The 17,226-nt window shown below is 52.2% G+C and overlaps 9 protein-coding genes across 9 annotated transcripts; 5 read left to right on the top strand and 4 right to left on the bottom strand.

Moving 5' to 3' along the window:
- Window positions 1–2,181: 2,181 nt before the first annotated feature.
- On the top strand, window positions 2,182–3,039 carry N0V89_006582 (uncharacterized protein; the record flags this gene model as incomplete). Its single annotated transcript, XM_056215352.1, has 1 exon — window positions 2,182–3,039. One exon carries the CDS (start codon window positions 2,182–2,184, stop codon window positions 3,037–3,039), a length of 858 nt encoding a protein of 285 aa, XP_056069599.1.
- Window positions 3,040–3,263: 224 nt separating this feature from the next.
- N0V89_006581 (uncharacterized protein) lies at window positions 3,264–4,616 on the top strand (the record flags this gene model as incomplete). Its single annotated transcript, XM_056215351.1, has 4 exons — window positions 3,264–3,532; window positions 3,585–3,631; window positions 3,694–4,389; window positions 4,588–4,616. The coding sequence occupies 4 exons, from the start codon at window positions 3,264–3,266 to the stop codon at window positions 4,614–4,616; spliced, it is 1,041 nt and encodes a 346-aa protein (XP_056069598.1).
- A 510-nt stretch (window positions 4,617–5,126) lies between these two features.
- Window positions 5,127–7,099, top strand: SIT1_1 (ferrioxamine B transporter; the record flags this gene model as incomplete). Its single annotated transcript, XM_056215350.1, has 5 exons — window positions 5,127–5,324; window positions 5,380–5,490; window positions 5,538–5,613; window positions 5,664–6,743; window positions 6,792–7,099. 5 exons carry the CDS (start codon window positions 5,127–5,129, stop codon window positions 7,097–7,099), a joined length of 1,773 nt encoding a protein of 590 aa, XP_056069597.1.
- An 800-nt stretch (window positions 7,100–7,899) lies between these two features.
- Window positions 7,900–9,538, bottom strand: N0V89_006579 (uncharacterized protein; the record flags this gene model as incomplete). Its single annotated transcript, XM_056215349.1, has 3 exons — window positions 7,900–8,957; window positions 9,007–9,366; window positions 9,412–9,538. The coding sequence occupies 3 exons, from the start codon at window positions 9,536–9,538 to the stop codon at window positions 7,900–7,902; spliced, it is 1,545 nt and encodes a 514-aa protein (XP_056069596.1).
- A 426-nt stretch (window positions 9,539–9,964) lies between these two features.
- MRPL35 (mitochondrial 54S ribosomal protein YmL35) lies at window positions 9,965–11,399 on the bottom strand (the record flags this gene model as incomplete). Its single annotated transcript, XM_056215348.1, has 2 exons — window positions 9,965–10,713; window positions 10,766–11,399. 2 exons carry the CDS (start codon window positions 11,397–11,399, stop codon window positions 9,965–9,967), a joined length of 1,383 nt encoding a protein of 460 aa, XP_056069595.1.
- A 174-nt stretch (window positions 11,400–11,573) lies between these two features.
- On the top strand, window positions 11,574–13,224 carry yml6 (54S ribosomal protein yml6, mitochondrial; the record flags this gene model as incomplete). The annotated part of the gene is made up of 2 exons (XM_056215347.1): window positions 11,574–11,630; window positions 11,677–13,224. 2 exons carry the CDS (start codon window positions 11,574–11,576, stop codon window positions 13,222–13,224), a joined length of 1,605 nt encoding a protein of 534 aa, XP_056069594.1.
- A 378-nt stretch (window positions 13,225–13,602) lies between these two features.
- On the bottom strand, window positions 13,603–14,732 carry RRI1 (COP9 signalosome catalytic subunit rri1; the record flags this gene model as incomplete). Its single annotated transcript, XM_056215346.1, has 2 exons — window positions 13,603–14,627; window positions 14,708–14,732. 2 exons carry the CDS (start codon window positions 14,730–14,732, stop codon window positions 13,603–13,605), a joined length of 1,050 nt encoding a protein of 349 aa, XP_056069593.1.
- A 387-nt stretch (window positions 14,733–15,119) lies between these two features.
- On the bottom strand, window positions 15,120–15,878 carry ATG16 (autophagy protein 16, interacts with Atg12p-Atg5p; the record flags this gene model as incomplete). Its single annotated transcript, XM_056215345.1, has 2 exons — window positions 15,120–15,697; window positions 15,758–15,878. The coding sequence occupies 2 exons, from the start codon at window positions 15,876–15,878 to the stop codon at window positions 15,120–15,122; spliced, it is 699 nt and encodes a 232-aa protein (XP_056069592.1).
- Window positions 15,879–16,183: 305 nt separating this feature from the next.
- N0V89_006574 (uncharacterized protein) lies at window positions 16,184–16,966 on the top strand (the record flags this gene model as incomplete). Its single annotated transcript, XM_056215344.1, has 1 exon — window positions 16,184–16,966. The coding sequence occupies one exon, from the start codon at window positions 16,184–16,186 to the stop codon at window positions 16,964–16,966; it is 783 nt and encodes a 260-aa protein (XP_056069591.1).
- Window positions 16,967–17,226: the final 260 nt, after the last annotated feature.

The raw sequence follows: 17,226 nt of genomic DNA, 5'->3' as shown, positions 1-17,226 counted from the left end.
TTGCCCCAAAGTATGATGTGCGTTGATGGCGAACTTTATCACGAACCGTTAGCGCAAACCATCCAGCGGTTGCGGAGACGGGTCCGGCCCTGCGGGTGCGGGTAGTATTGATCGCCATGTGTCCAAGTGGACCGCGGAGCGCTGTCGAAAGAGTTCATTCGAAGCAAAGGAGCCATCAGTGATATCGGGATATGCAAACCCCGGCTGTCTACGGGAATAACGAATCCTGTGTTTGTTCCAGGGAAATCCGAAGAATGACATAGGAAATGGATTACACAGAGACAGGTGCAATGCGCGAACGACGAACCAGAAGCACATGCACCTGAAGGGGGAAAGTTCGTGAAGTCACTTCATGTTAGCTGAATCACACTTGCTCATGATTTACAGTACGATGACTATTGGTTGTAGATGTCAGAACAAAGGCAATTTGGTCTCCCTTTCGGTTGTGGAAGTACCCGGAATTTAGGACCTCGATAAGCGTGAAGGTGTGGAAAGAGCGATGCACTTGTCGGCGTGAGGTTGGTGTACAGCTTGGCTCATGGGGGTAAGTATGCCGCGGCCATTCAAATCCACTAACTTGTCTCCGTAAGCGTTAGCGGGCAACAGCTTCACTCTGCAACTCAAAAGTTCTGGTGGCCCGGCTGTCGGGCAGCCGGCCAAGAGGAAATCGAGATTCATTGCCGTCATGAGCATCGAATTCTCTGCAATAAGAGATGCGCCCGTTCACTCGCTAGAGAAAAGTCAACCAAGACCGAAATTTGAGATTGCAAGACGCCGTCATCCTTCGGTGCGCCCCAACATCACACGATCGTTCACGCGATTCGCATGTTTCGATCGGTGTGGGGCTCGAACTCCCTAGTACCCGAGGACGACTCTAACGTGCACACAGAAAGTGCGCAATGGTCGTTGACTGTTCGCCCTCGAGGCGTCAACCAGATGCGGTCACATCCACGAAGATCTTCTGCACCCGTTTCCTCATGATAAAGCTTCGACGTCCTTGCGCACTCTTTTTTACTCTCAACCTTGATTGCCTTTACCTTATCGACCGATTTCTCGAATCGAGAATAGTCGAACACGTTTCTGCCTCGGGCGCTTCGTTTGTATACACGTAAATGGCATAATGACCGTACATGTTCTCTTTCCACACTTTCGTCACGTGCTGTTGAACAATGTTCGTGGAAAAGCTATGATTTGACGTGAGGTTATTATTGAGTGGTGATGCTTAGAATAGGATTTTAGAACGCGGCAGGGAGATCAGAACACAGAGAACTACGCAGTCAAATTCTTCATCACCCATTCCACTTCTATTCCCAGCTTCCAACCCTTGTCGTCCACATACACGCTACCTAGACCTCGCCAATGACGGTTGCGTAACAGATGCGGCGCTGATGTGACCGTACATGATTGCGTGCTTTCGGCCTGATTTGTCGCACGTGATGATACATGTCGTTGTGGTTGCATCTAGTACTCAGGTCATCAAGAGTGAGGGGATGTTTGACCTTTATCCCATCGCGGCGTGAACGGGAATCGTCACTGCACTCAATTTAGGAGAACGCGTCTATCGAAATCAGAATAGTTGTTGGACAACTTGGCATATATTCTGTTTCCCTTGCCCTGATTTTGTAGCCTAAAGGCCTCAACTTTGGTCATGTTGACAGTGGGTTTTCCTGTACTGAAAAGCATCGCTATTTACGTAAATTTTTCCACGTGGATACATATACAACATTTTGGTGCTTTGATGCGTACCATAGGAGACACTCATGGTGCAACGATCGCACTTACCCGTATCAGCTTAGACAACAGAGCCTCAGGAGGGATCTCGTTTGTGATTAATCTTCAGTGTAAGCGAGCTTCATAGCCAACGGCCACACGCTTTTCATGTGGTACCAACTGAGCACCTTTGAAATTAGATTAGCAAACTCTTTGGATTACATGCGAAGGGCTTTGGACTTAGATTTTCGCTGTCTTATTAGGTTATCTGTCAGCCTCATACCGTCGATATCCGGGTATCTACCACCCAAACGTAAGTACATAGGTAGTGACCAATCAGACGCTGACACTTACGTCCTTGGCCGCGCTATCTCCGGATTCGGGCATTATCTCCAGTCACACTGCGCGAACATTTAATGTAGATAGAGTATCCTGCTTCAGCAATCCGCCAACTTTATCCAATTCACGACCATGCCTCCTAAACTACGAATAGCAATGTTCAACACCGACACGCCGGTGCCCACTGTTCGACACAAGTGGAGCACATATGGCGTGATGTTTCAGGAACTTCTCGTTGCGGCTGCATCCCGGTTTACTCCAGATCTTACAATAGAGATAACCGAATGGGACATCCAAAAATTCGAGTACCCTCCTTCCTTGGCGGACATCGACGTTATACTCGTTACAGGGTCCGCAGCTGCATCGTATGATGCGGATGAGTGGATCAGCCGCCTCGACGATTACGTACTGGACGTATACAAGAATCACCGCCATGTCAGAATGTTTGGAAGCTGTTTTGGGCATCAGTTGATATGCCAGAGTCTTTTACGAGAATACGGGGTGCGCGTAGAAAAAGACCCCAACGGCTATGAGCTAGGCGTCAAAGAGATTCGGCTTAACGAAAGGTTCCGCAAGACGCTAGGAGGCGGCAGCGTTTTCTCAAGAAAGACGCCGGGATCTCTCCGTGTGCAAATGATACATCAGGACCATGTCGTTATTCCTACGCTCGAATCACTTCCCGAGTCATGGATGGTGTTCGGAGCCACGCAGCACTGCGCTGTACAAGGCATGTACGATCCTGCCCGGATATTCACGCTACAAGGACATTTCGAGTTCAACCGGTTTGTGAACACCGAGATCATGAAAGTGTTTGGTGGGAAAGGGAAGTGGCCTTCTCAAATGCTTCAAGACGGCCTGGATGGAGTTGATGCCGATGACGACGCAGAGTTCTTGGGTGAAATAGTTCTTCAGTTTATGCTCGAGAAGGAAGGGTCAGAGGGGCATCGGCAGGTTAACGGATTACTTACTCCGCCACTCGGAGAAAAATGAGCATCATACCCACATAATCACCAGACCGTTCGACCCAGGAAGAGGAGTTATCGCAACACTGGCTCCAATTTTGTGGGTACCTGTACTCCGAGCCCCGCATCAACACACGACTTCCTTCCCAAAAAGGTTGCACAAGCCGGGCCGTGCAGCAAGCGTGTCACTTATACATGCATCCTACCCATCAATGTCAATGCTGAATCAACACTCCTGTCCTCCGTCGCACAATGTCGACCAATTTTTCTTCACTTCCTGTCGTTGACGTAAGCGCTCTTGGAGCTTCAGGAGCGTCGACTCAGGACACCACAGAGTTGAGTCAGAAGCTGTACGACGTGTTTGCGACCACCGGATTTGCTTATCTTGTCAACGCACCGTTGAGCTTCAATCATGATGAGGTTTTCGATCTCACGCGGGAGTTTTTCGCACTACCACAGGATCGGAAGATGAAGCTCGCCAAGAAATCTTTCCGTCCAGGTCACTACAACACCTACAGAGGGTATGCAGAAGCAGGTATAGATGAAAGCGTTACTGATAATCGATACCGTTAGGTATTTCCCCACGCAGCCTCATCTTACACCAGATAATCTGAAGGAAGGTAAGTCAATACAACTTATCATGTCCCTCAAAACTGTTACTGATTCGGTGTCGATGGTGCAGGTTTCGAGATAGGCAACCCTACAGCAGACCATGGAACGAGAATCCCTGCAAGCACGCAGAAGATAAACATCTCAGAACCAAACGTATGGCCAGATAGACAGATCTTTTCGAAACAAGAGCGGCTCGAGGAGATGTACAACGAGCTCCAGAGCCTTGCTTCGAAGTTGCTATCTTTGCTTGCAGTACCACTTGGCAAAGAAACAGATTTCTTTGACTCGTGGTTAGATGACTCTTTGAGCACCTTGCGTCTCTTGCATTACCCTCCAGTTACACAGACTGCGCTTCCAGGGCCTGACGAGGCCGCACGGTTAAGCTGCAGTCCACACACGGATAGCGGCATCCTTACCTTGCTGCATCAAGATACAACTGGAGGACTGGAAGTACTCAATGCAGCTGGCGAATGGATTGCCGCGCCGTACATCCCTGGCTCCATTGTGGTCAACATCGGAGATTTAATGGCTCGTGTTTCGGGATCCCGATTCAAGGCGACCATGCATCGTGTGCGTGCTCCACCACCAAAGCCAGACGCAGCAAATGATCGCTTCGGGCGTTTCAGTATTCCGTTCTTCTTCGAGCCGGGAGAGGCTTGTTCTGTACCCGTAGAAGGAGATGAAGGCCCAGTGGTCTATGGTGAATATGTCCGAACGAAGATGGCGACTTTTGTTGAATTTCAGGAGGACAGCGGATATGACACAGGTACGACGGATGGGATGTAAAGCGCGATATCGGCGTACAGGATGTCGCGTGCGCTTGAATAAGGAAGCCGCATTTCGTATTCATCGATTAACGGGTCCGTGCAGAAGCTTGTGTTCAAGCTTATGACACCACTCCATCAAAGCAGCAGACATGACCGTCTTTCCTTGAATTGTGCAATATCTCTAACATTTCAGTCAGCGATCCGGCGCATATATGAGCCCTATTAAGCAGGCCTGGTCAGCTGCAGGTACCAGTTCCGTGAATCCATGGGTGCCGGGCAAAGATGCGACCCTGCCGGCCAAGTCGGTCTGCCCGAGCAACGCCAATGCAACGATGCCGAATATGACACGCTCCGCCTTGAGTGGCGCAACATTCTCCTTCTTTAATTCGACAATCAATTTCATCTGATGGACTGATCATCAGATTACGACCCTAGCATAGCTCGTCGCTTGGCCGGCCTCAACGAAGTCAAATTTTCTCAGAGCGGTGCTGCATTAAGAGGCCTCCAAGCACGACGGACTTCCGTTTGCGTGGAAAGTGGTCATGCAAAAGGAAGCTAGCGGCAATACTTCAATGAGAGAGCCTGCCGACGGGGTCCGAAGCCGAAGGAATCCTGCACTGGGCTAGGCTTGGCAGATCTTATCTTATCAATCACATAAAGTACGCCCGCCCATCAATTCGGCGTCAGTCGAATACTCTACCCTGGTACGTGGAAAACCGATCTGCGGCTCTGGATTATGTCTGAGTACAGCCCTACCCGCAAGGGCGATGGACCCAAAGACCCGGAAGTCTATGAGGAACGCGCATCCCAGCCTCTCATTGGCACCCAGTCACCCGGTGTTGCGCGCATTGAAGCGCTGAGCAAGCAAATCACTACTGGGAACCGCGTGGCTATCTTCATTGGGGTGTTCTTGATCGCCTATGCCTATGGCCTGGTATGTTGATCTACGAACGGTATGTATATGAAACATGTACTTACCGATGGACTAGGACGGCACCCTGCGCTATGCATATCAGCCTACAGCAACCTCCGGCTTTGGCAACCATTCGCTACTCTCTACTATCAACGTTGTAAAGGCTGTTGTCGCTGCCGCCGCTCAGGTGAGAAGTTCTCTATACGCAGGCTCAATGAAAACTAACGTGTCCAGCCTACCGCAGCCAAGATTGCAGATGTATTCGGTCGAGTGGAGCTTATCATCATCTCCGTCTTCTTCTACGTTATAGGTAAGATTAACGCGGTCTGTGTTGCTCTACATCTACTAACACCACTGAAGGTACTATCGTAGAGGCATCTTGCACAAATGTCCAGGGCTTTGCTGCAGGCGCCTTCCTATACCAGGTCGGCTATACTTCTCTTCTACTCCTCGTCGAGGTCATCATCGCGGATACTACATCCCTTCGATCCCGTCTCTTCTTCTCCTACATTCCTGCAACACCCTTCATCATCAATACCTGGGTTTCGGGAGATGTTGGTGACGCAACTCTTAAAGCCGCTGGATGGAGATGGGGCATTGGCATGTGGTGCATAGTATTTCCGGTTGCCTCTCTTCCATTGATCGTTTCCTTGATGTGGCTTGGACGAAAAGCGAAAAAGTCGGGTGCTTTGGACGACTACAAGACGCCATACCAGATCTATGGGCCCAAGAAGATCGCGATAGCCCTGTTCTGGCAATTGGACGTCATCGGGATTATTCTACTCATTGCTGTCTTCGGGCTGATCCTGGTGCCTCTTACTCTCGCAGGAGGCGTGAGCGCGACATGGGGACAGGGCCACATCATTGCACCCCTCGTTATCGGCATCGTCTGCATCCCCGCCTGGATCATGTGGGAGAAGCGCGCGCCGCACCCCATGATTCCTTTCCATCTGTTCAAGGACCGCTCTGTTTGGGGCGCACTGGGCATCGCAACATTCCTGAACTTTGCGTGGACTTGTCAAGGCGACTACCTCTACTCAGTCCTGCTTGTTGGTTTCAACGAAACTCCCAAGTCAGCTCTCCGCATCACTTCCCTCTACAGTTTCGCTTCAGTTATCACGGGTACGCTGCTTGGTCTTGTGGTGTACAAGGTCCGCCAATTGAAACCGTTCATCCTCTTCGGCACTTGCCTCTTTATGGTAGCATTCGGTCTACTCATCCACTACCGTGGAGGCGTGTCAGACTCGACACACAGCGGAATCATCGGCGCACAAGTGCTCCTAGGTATCGCCGGTGGTTTCTTCCCTTACCCGGCGCAAGCGAGCATCCAGGCGGCCACCAAGCACGAACACGTCGCCGTCATTACTGGTATTTACCTCGCCTGCTACAACATTGGCTCTGCCTTGGGAAACACCGTCTCAGGCGCTATCTGGACGCAAGGTACATCTTGACCGCCCAACGCTCATTGCTTGCGCTAATACAAAGTAGTTGTCCCCGGTAGACTCAGCGGACGCATTGCAAATCAGACCGAAGCGGTGATGTGGTACGCCAGCCCGCTAAACCTCCTCGCCACGCACCCACCCGGCGATCCCGACCGCGACGCAGCAATCGAGGTATACCAATACGTACAGCGCTTGCTCTGCATCACCGGTATCTGCTTATCCGCCATCCTGATCTTCTTCGCCTGTGTAATCAGGAACCCGAGACTAGGCGACGAGCAAAGCTTGCCCGATGCGGAGGAAGATCTCAAGAGAGAGGTCCCCAGTGGAAGCAAGTGGGCATTCTGGAAGCGTTGAGCGGAAAATCGGCATTTCGGAGGCGTTGAGCGTTCCTCGGAATGTGAACCGCAGTGTACGAATCAGTGGCTGGTGATCACCAAGGTATCCGCCTTGTGGCACCATATGTAATGGTTAATTGTGGCTTAATAGTGCATATTTCTACTTGATCGTCGTGTCTACCTGGTGTAGCGGTAGTTGGCGTCATTCATCAACCCAAAATGAATATATATTGGTACTCCGACAAAGAAGGCCTCGCAACGCCTACTGAGGGATTCTGTCGACGTGGACAAAATTCAGTGTTCACGGAATGTAGCACCCAAACCGGATAAAGACAAAGATTGCGCGGAAAGCGCGTTTACGGACCGCTGGATTATTTCGTACCGAGATCTCTACTGCATGGTCGGGATGAATGAAGAGTTAGTGTATTTCGTAAGGTAGGGTGAGTGCTGCTTTGATACATGAACAGTATAGCGTTTATTGGTTCAAGTGTGTGACTTTTGGAATCATCGGATGCCTGAACGCCCCGTGAAGCGAGAGGTAAACATGAAGCTGACCTGTTTATGAAGCTTATTCATCTCGCACAAGATGGTGCGCCCGCGCGATCAACCAATGCGTCGTCCACGGTCATGGGAACGGTTTGAAGAGAGAAGAAGTCAGGACTACGTTTAGCTCAACATGATTACGTATAGTAATACTAGTCAAAAATATTAGATAGATTGGAGTGGTGGTACAGCGCGTTGGTCTACATTGAAGCGGGTTGAACGCCGAGTAAACCACCTATTGGTTTTCAAGAAGCACTTTTTGAGCTCTCATCATATTCACATGTCTTGAGTCACCCATTCGCCGTCCTTTTCAAGGATCTCCCAGCCTACCAGCCTCCATACCTGTGACTGGTACCACTCCGGTACATCCTCATCCTTGATCTTCGGTGCCGGCGGAGGACGTCCCATGCTGACTGGTTTCGTGAGTATATCCTTGAAGTCGTCGTCGACCTGGTGGCCGAATGTACATGTGATCAAGGTCCTCTGCAAGCGCTCTTGTGCAAGCGAGCTCAGTCTGATCCTCGTAGACGATACGTTCTTGAGGCTCACTGTTCGAGCGAGCGCAGCCCTGCTCTTCTTCACAGTCTGTTCGTTCAAATGCAAAGGAGCGACACTCATTGCCCTCTCCAAGATGATGACCAAGGCTTTGACTTCGAGTCGAATGGCTGCGGCATCTGTAGCATGACGAGCAATCTCGTGCGGGTCCGTGGATTCTGATGGCGGCACGATACGCTCTTCAATGGTAGCACTACGCTGACGTTCGAAGGTGCAGTAGTACAGCTGATCGCCGACGCGCTCAAATAGGACATACGCGATACCGTCAAAGAGTCGGTGATGGACTGCACTGTCTTTCCCCAGATGGCCGATGAACGTAGCGAGAAGATGAGCTATGCTGCGGGCGCCAACAGACTCCTGAATGGTTTCATTAGTGGAGCGACCGCCCTTCTTCCACGCAGCATGTCTCGCAGCCAGTCTGATTGCATCCAGAGCTGCAGAGATGAGCTTCACACATTCAAAGATTACTAGTCCTGGACGACGTGATTCTGGGCTATCCTCTTCAAGCTTGTCAAGAGCCACGATGACTAGTGTCCACGCCCTTGCGCATGCGGACATCAAGCACGACAGCTCAGACTTGTCTTTGCCAATGTGACGCAGTTGAGATTGCTCAACTGTGCGAACAGCGAGGTGATCCTGGTTCTTTGCAATGATGGGGAAGATCTGACCCAAGGCGCTCGCAATCCCTACGACACTGCCACAGATGCTATCGACATTGGCTCCAGGTCGTCTGAGGAGTGTCTGGGCGGTCCAGTAATGCTCCGCGACTGTCATACCATCTGGCCATGGCCTGTTAGAGACGTCTGTATCGGTGAGGGTGTAACTCACGACATCCAAGTGTTTCAAACAGGTGTAGGTCGTCCTCCAGTACCTCGTCAGGTGTAGCTGGCTTTGCTACCTGTGCCCTTGTATTCCTTGGCCGTTTCGCCGCGGGCGTTGGTCCTTTCTTCTTGAGAGCCGAGGGTGCGAGTTGCGCCTCTTCCTCGGGAGTGTCTGCTGCTAAATTTCCCAGACAATGGACACCGCGCTCGAGGCTAGCGACCTTTTTGCTGAGCTCTCTGCATTCAATCTCGGCAGTCTCGCATCTCTGCTGCCAATATGCAACGAGATCGAGGTAACGGCTCTGCTCAATCCCGGTAATCGCGTCTCGCCCAAGCTTGAGATGGGTTCGAAGTTGAAGTACATAGTCTAGGCATATCAGCTTGTACGGAAAGACAACGGTGGACAACTGACCTCTTGCTGAGGCTCTTGGAGGTGTTGCTTTCACGATGGCTAGAGCGAGAGCGACTGTCTGAGGTGAGGGCACAAAGCCGGAAGGCGCGAATGTAGCTGCACCTGGAGTTGGAGGCCGTGGAACCATAGCGAGGCTTGTTGCTGCTGATGTTGGAAATGCGGAACATTGAAAGGTGCGAGCCGGCTATGAAGGAAGGAGTGATGCAGAGCGCCGTCTCAGGAGTATGGAGCAATGTGATCGCTCTCAAAGTACGACGAAAACAGCGGACGGAAATGGAGAAGTGCATGCAAGCAAAGAGCAGAATGATCCTGGAAAGGAAGTGACGATGTGGAACTTGCTACTGATGGTGGGGTCTTGTCCGGAGGAAAGCGCTGGGGACGACAGTGGAAGGAGCGATGCCCAAAAAACGATCACTCGCTCTAACTAACAACATCTTGCAATTCAGTCTCAGCAAATGCGCCGAAACATTATATGATACATTGAACATATGTGGTGTTGTACACTTATAGAACACTTACAGTTGCGCTTACCGTACGACTGACTTGTCTTAAACTACCGCATGCGTTCCGTCCTCCTCTTGTACGGTAGCGGTTCTATCTTCTTGCGCTTGAATTCAACATTGACCTCATCCTTCAAACCATTTCTCTTCATGACGCCTTCCATGCTCTCGTCCCACTTGGTTCTGAATAAAGTCACGCCAATCGGCTTCAACTTCATTCTGTCAACGAAACTTCGCAAGATGAAGCCGTCCCTCTTCTCGTTCTTTCTGATCTCGGAGATATTCAACGCCTGCGCATCCTTTTGCTCCAGGACAAAGATAGCCATGCGGTGATACGGCGCGCCCTTATGAGCCCACGGGGCGGACCAGGACAGCGCTACCTTTTGCTCCTCCACATTCTTGGTCTTTCGAGACTGCTGCTGAAGAAGGTTCAGCGGAACGGACGTTTGGTCGGGCGCGATGGGAATGTTTGAGGCAATGAAGTGGCACCGGTACGTGAGACTATCCTTCTCAGGGATAGGCACATCAGCATCTACCATTACCACCGTTACCAGCTTCTGGCCTCGCTCAAAAGTTTGTACGTTAAGGCGTGGCGGGTTCTCGCTAACGGCTGAGTCGACGAAGTCACCGATAGGAACATTCTTTCGACCGAAGGCAAGGTCGACGTCTGCAATAGGATCAAAGGTAGGCAAAAGATCCGGAACGAGGTTGAACTGCTCTATACGCTGTTCGACGACGAGACGCTTGTACTTGCGCCACTTCTGGTCTGCCAGATAGCGATAGATGGGCTTATTCATGTCACCTGCGATCAATTAATCTCTGTTTGTCCATCTAGGAAATCTCTCCACACGTACCCTCTCCATCCTCAAACTTCTTCTTGACCACCGGGTCGTTAATGTCGGCAAGAATGACCAATTCGTTCAGGTGATTCTGCATACTCCTCATTCTCGTCTCCTTCTTGACCTGTCCACCGCTCACAACCGGGTCTTGCGCCTTCAAATTCTCTATCCTCGTAATCTGCGTTTTGATTTCCTTCAGCTTCTCTTCGCGGTCCGCCAGCAGGACTTTTCGAGCCTCCTGAAAGCATTGGTACGGGAGTTGCTCGAATGGGATCTGCTCGGCCTTCGCAGCCGCTGTACGAGCGATGATGGCACGGCGACGCCGAGAACCAATTGGTTGGATTCCTTCTCTTCGGATCAGGCGACGCTCGTCGCGCTTCAATTCTACCGCGTTTGGGTCCAATTCACCCCATTCCTTCATGTATTCTGGGGTTTCTTTTGGCGCTTCCGCATCTTTCGCAGGGGCTGCCGGGGTGGAAGAGGGTGGCGGCGGCGGTGGTGGAGTGGAGGAGGATGTCGTCTGCAGCTCTTCGCGGGCAGCTGCTGAGGAAGAGAAGAACCGCCGAGGCGCGCCATTGAACGATACATCGCCGCGCACGCATCGGAAACAGGAGCTAAATTGCCGTACGGACGGCTTGACAGGCGCCATGGCGACTGATGGAGAGAGGTGTTGCGGTGGTACAGTGCTCTCAAGGAGGAAAATCAACGGGTCGCGTGCACGGGCCACGGATCCATGGATTTTCTCGAGACACCTCCGCGACCTGCTCCGCCATCTCGCAGCACGACACCTTCCGGCATGGCTTCCCCCAGGATAGCGTCGCCAATGCGCGGCGTCTCATATCAATTGAGCAGACTGTCATTACGGCAGGATGCTGTTACCGTTGGTCTGATCTTGTTCTATGAAAGACGTGAACTAACAGCTTCAGAAACCGCTATCTGCCTCCTTTGCGCGCTCAATAACGACGTCAACATCTTCGCAGGCCGCCGTGTCCTCAATTACCACTTCCGCTGATGGATACGTTCCCGTCAAGCCCTTCGAGGAGCAATCCGTGCTCGCTACCATCCACAAGTTTCCGTCGCTCGAGCCCCTCCGCCTCCAAAGCTATCCTGCAAACTACCTCAACCTTCCCACCCGCAGAGACATTCTCCACCGCGCAGTCGTCTACGAGGGAGACATGACGCGATTAGGTACTGCCCATAAGAAGACTCGCCATGAAGTACGAGGCTCCGCAAGGAAGATTCGACCGCAGAAGGGATCCGGAAGAGCGCGTCTGGGTGACAAAAATTCGCCCATGTTGAGAGGAGGAGGTCTGTCGCACGGTCCTCGACACCGCGACTTCTCCACAGAACTCCCAAAGAAGGTCTACGATCTAGCATGGCGAACAGCTCTTTCATACCGTTGGCGAAAGGGCGAACTTATCATTGTGGACAATGCCATTGAATTGGAAAGCCCGTCACAACGACTATTGAACCATATCTTCGAGCTGCACGAGCGAGAAAGAGGCAAGGGACGGAGTCTTTTGGTTACATCGGACAGCCGCCCGCTCCTGGAACAGGCGCTCGATAAGATGGACCGCGGGAGACAGGCCCTGACCTGGGATCTGGTCGACGTAAAAGACCTCCTAGAACTCCAGCGCATCATCATTGAGCGCCAGGCCCTCTGGAAGATCTTCAACAGCCACAGATCCGACCTGCAAGCCCTCCCCGTTCCAAGCGAACTCCAGCGCGAACCCAAAGGACCCACTTCCTACAATTTCATGCCAGGATGGTCCCAATTCCGCTCAATAGTAACCGCACCTCCCGCCGAGCGTGAAGCCATCCGCGCCGAAGCCTACGAATCCACAGCCTACCAGCGCTGGCAACACGCTGAATCTCTCCCTGCTTCCGACCCTGAGAAATCGAACCTCGCCATCTCCGCCTTCGAGCTCCTTGCCGAAGCAAAGGACCTGCGTCGCGCACAGCTCCCCACCGCCGCATCGCTTCGACACATCCAAGAACAGAAGGAGAACGCCCTCGCCGAGCTACAAGAAACCGACCCTGCGTTCGACGACCTAGCGTCCGACGCCGCGGAAGCACAACTCGCGCTCCATGAGAGGAATTTCCAAGAAGCTGAGCTTGCCGCTCAAGCGGCTGAACACCGCCGCGATGCGTTCCGGTTCAGGGGCGAGGAGGAGAAGGCGGAAGAGATGGAGATGATTGCAGGTGATTGCAGGACAGATGTTGAGGCCGCGGAGGAAGAGCTGTTGAACGCGAAGGTGGCCCTTGCGACGGCAAGAGCGGACGCCCTTCTGAATGAGGGGGACAATAAGGGAGCGAAAAAATACAGAAAAGAGGCTGATAGGTTGCGGGCGCAGCTGGACGAGTTGAGGGCTAGACCAGAAGAAGTACCAGAGGAGACTGAGTTCAGTGAGGAGGAACTGAGGCAAGCGGAGGCAGAGGCAGAGAAGGAGGCCCAGCAGACGAAGAAGCAATAAGAGTGGTGAAGCAAGATGAGGGGATCGCCCGCATGTGAGAGGAGGCGATTTGTCATATGTATCATTATTGTACGGGATGTCTGTGCATAGAAAGGAATACTGCATGTAGGATATGGGTCGGTGGACTTGTAGCTTCTTTACAATATATCCGCGCCTTCGATTTCGACTTCAATGATTGCCATTTCATATCTATCGAATGCTTCGTGAGCATGCGTGCGAGATCATAGTCTCGGCTACCCTATCATACGAGTGTAAACGCCGTATCGTTTCCGAGGCTTACGCCTTCTATAGCGCCTTAACACCAAGCAATGCTTTCCCTCGAATTCATACCATGGTCATTTACGCATTCCGTGATACACGGTCACGCCGCTTTCGCGTTTAGCTCTTCATCTCCACCTCATTGCCGCCCGGAGCTTCCTCCACACCACCAAGCCCGAACACCTTCTCCTTGACCTTCGCACTGAGAAGACCAATATCCTCCTCTCGTGCAATCTTGCCGCCGGCCGCTCCTAGCTTGCCCAATTGACCCTTAGCATCGGGACCACCAAACGTGCCTTTCCGCTTTATACTGGCTGTCTCTTGTTGGACTTTGCGTGCGAGGTCCAAGATCTGCTTGGTGCCATACTCACGGTTCGAGATGAGCGGGCTCGAGGATAGTGTGCCGACCCAGTACTTGTTCCACAGACTATCCAACAGCTTCGCATCGAGCGACGACTTATAGTGGCTCACATTGAGCGGGTAGTAGTGATTCGCATGCGCGCCGAAGTCTTCAATCTTTCCCAGCGGAATCGTCTGAAACCCATCCGCATCGGTACCGCCTCCTCCATTCTTTCCTGCAGACTTCTCCTTCTCTTGTATGTAATTATCTGGAAAGGTTCTGAACGCGCCAATCTCGACCTTGCCCGCCGAGACAGTGCGATCAGGATCAATAACCACCGCAACGAACGGATCCTGAAAGCTCTGCTGCGTCTTCTGTGTGTTGACATCAATACCGCTCAACCAGCATCCGTACCCCGGGTGACTATGATACCACCCAACTGCGTTCTCAGGCTGTCCTCCACCTTCTCGGCTTCGTGTGAGGAACTCAACCATGTACTCATTCGCCTCGTCCTGGGCGTTGACGCGTGTTTCCGTGCCTTCTACAGGGAGCCGGAACGCGTCTGTGACGACGAAGGTGTGCGCTTCTATTTTGCCGAGCATGAGCCCCATCACTTCGAGGGATCCGCCGCTGCGGGCGTGCATGACCATTTTGAGAAGCGCGACGGCGGAGATGCGGACGGAGGTGAAGTGGTGTGGGTCGGTGCGCCATGGCTTAGCGTTGTTCACTGCTTTTTGTTCAGAGGAGGAGTAGCTGTAGAGGGCGTCTTTGGTGGGGTCGACGAGTTTGATGGAGTTCTCGAGCTCTGGGGTGGAGTTAGATGATGTGGCGGGGTAGGGTCGGAATCTGCAGGTTCGGAAGGCATTGTAAGATTTTTGAGCTTACCCCATGTCTTGAGAGCGGTACCCATCTCTGCGGTGGGTGTGAGGGTTAGATGGTGAGCAAGTGTTGTGTCTGGAAAGAAGGTGGTGGAGGTGGAGCTCAAGGTATCGCGGGGAGCTTCACGCCAAGACCAGGCATCAGCGCGGGGCGACGGCGATAACGAAGTGGAGCATCGTGATATTCACTTTCAAGCTCAATATGCAAACACTGCAGTAGAAAATCAGGAAACAACAGTCACCATTCAGCGTGGAAGCGCCATGGCAGATATATAGCTCTTAACTACGATGCATATCCGGCTCTTCTAACAGCATGTATCTACTATACTTGTATTACTAGACAAGTCTTGCCTCGAGCCTTGGTTCTAATGTTGCATTCGATCTGGCAGAGTCATGAAGATCGGGCTCGCCTCCCCAGCCTACCGCTTCTTTTGGCCCTTCTCCATCGCCTCATTCATCCTCCGAGCATCCTCGTGCTTCTCCGCCATCCACCTATCCGTCAGCATTTGCACATCCGCTTCCGCCTTCTTCAAGTCCTTATCCTTCGCATTCACCTCCATCTGCATCACCAACATTTCGTCTTGCGCTCGCTCCGCCAACTGTCTTTGGCCCTTCAGCTCCTCGGTCGTGTCCTTGACCCTTATCTCGAGCAGCTTGCTTTTCTTCTCCAGCGCCTCGATCCGTCGAGCTTGAGCAGCCGTCGCGATTTCCAATTCCTTTTTCTTCCTGCTGATAGATTCTAACTGTATTTCCTGCTCTGAGCGGACCTTGTTCGAAGATGCGAGGTCGGCGCGGAGCTGGGTTATATGCGCTGGGTCTGCGGGTGCAGGTGAAGGCGTAGGAGATGATTTGCCTCCGTAGTAGCGCCAGTTGGATCGAGCCTTGGTGTCGGATGGACCAGCTTCGGGAGCCTCTTTCAGAACGTCTTTAGAGGCCTCTCGCTCGGTGATGAAACGCTCCTTCTCTTTGGCGGCTGCTTTGTCGGCATAGTTGGTGACTGCGACGAATTAGGAACTGTACATTGTTTGGAGACTCAAAGAATTTAATATGAGCTTACTGATATTGATATATTTCTCGTGCTTCCGCTCGCGCCTGTCACGGATCTCGAGGCTTCTCAGGTACTCCTCCATCGGGTCGCGCGGCAGGGCTTTCGAAAGGGCTGAAGTGGGTGTCGTCATGGCGGTAAGTGACTGCGGTTGGCTTTGAGAATCGAAATGTCCAGCTCTTTATATTCTCGTAGCATGGTGCGGTCTATTTACAGCAAGGCTGCAGCTTCCCTGCTCGAGCCATGAAGCTGTGAAAGCGGAATGGCGGGGCGTCTCGGAGGTGTCACGCTTGCCCGACGTCCGTGCGTCTTCCCGAAAGCTTCGACATTTGTGCATTGGGTTTGCAACGTCCAATTCAGTCACTACCAGCATCTGGTCCTGCTCGCAGTTCCTTTTCGTCCAGTCACTCCTTTCACGGTCCTTGGAGACTCACTATCATGTCGCACTACCACCTGACCAGCACCTCGCGTGCGCTCTACCGCGTCTTCGTCGCACCCAGTCTCGCTCCTCGTCTTCAAGTCCCTCGTCAATATGCGCCCACGTTCTCCCGGAATGTACCGCTACTCCCAATTACTACCGTACGCACAAAGATCGGCGGCCCAAGAAAAGCGCCAGCAAAACGTCAAGCTCTTTCCGATATGTACACATTCGACAATGCTATCCAAGCAAACGAGATCAACCTCATTGATGAGAGAGGCAACTTCAACCCAAACGTCTATTACAATGATGCAATGCGCAAGTTCAACCGCGTAACACATCACCTCCTTCTCATCTCCGAAGGTCGCACGAACGAGTTTGGCGAGCAAGATCCAGAGCATCTCCCTACATGCAAGATCATCTCCAAGATGGAGCTTCGAAGCCAATATAACAAGAAGATTGAGATCGCGAGAAAACTTGAGAAGGGCCCGAGTACGAAGAATCTAGAACTGAACTGGGCCATTGCAGGTGGCGACTTGAAGCATAGGCTAGAAAAGCTGAAGCAATTCTTGAAGGAAGGAAAGAAGGTGGAGGTTCTGCTTGGACCGAAAAGGAGAGGAAAGAAGGCAACTGAAGAGGAGGCTAAGGCCGTGCTAAAAGCTGTGACTGATGCTGTGGACGAGTGTAGGGGCGCTGGAGAAGTCAAGCGAGAGGGTGTGCTGGGCGGTGTGTTGACCATCGTGTTCCAGGGGACAAAGCTGAAGGACGATACATCTGAGAAGAAACAAGAAGTCGAGGAGTAGACCGTACGGAAGGCGCAGCTGCTGCTTGAAGAGATGAGATACACGGTTCGCCAATGTACACTCAAGCAGATGGCAATTGACAGGAGGCCCTCTAAAGTAGGATACAGTGCGTAATTCCCTACGTTTAAAGGGGAAGCTGGTCCTAAGGTGCTCAGCATGTGCCTAGCAGTACCAAGCTGACACGAAGAAGTGGGGTGAGATAGGCTCCGAGGGTTGTGCTCTCACCACTTTTCGTCGAGCATGTAGAGTTCGCGTGTACT

The sequence above is a fragment of the Didymosphaeria variabile genome (assembly GCF_027946475.1).
Source record: "Didymosphaeria variabile strain IMI 356815 chromosome Unknown scaffold_5, whole genome shotgun sequence".
NCBI classification, from domain to species: Eukaryota; Fungi; Ascomycota; class Dothideomycetes; order Pleosporales; family Didymosphaeriaceae; genus Didymosphaeria; species Didymosphaeria variabile.
The sequence above is the reverse complement of the archived record's forward strand: the minus strand, read 5'-3'. Positions and strand labels throughout refer to the sequence as shown.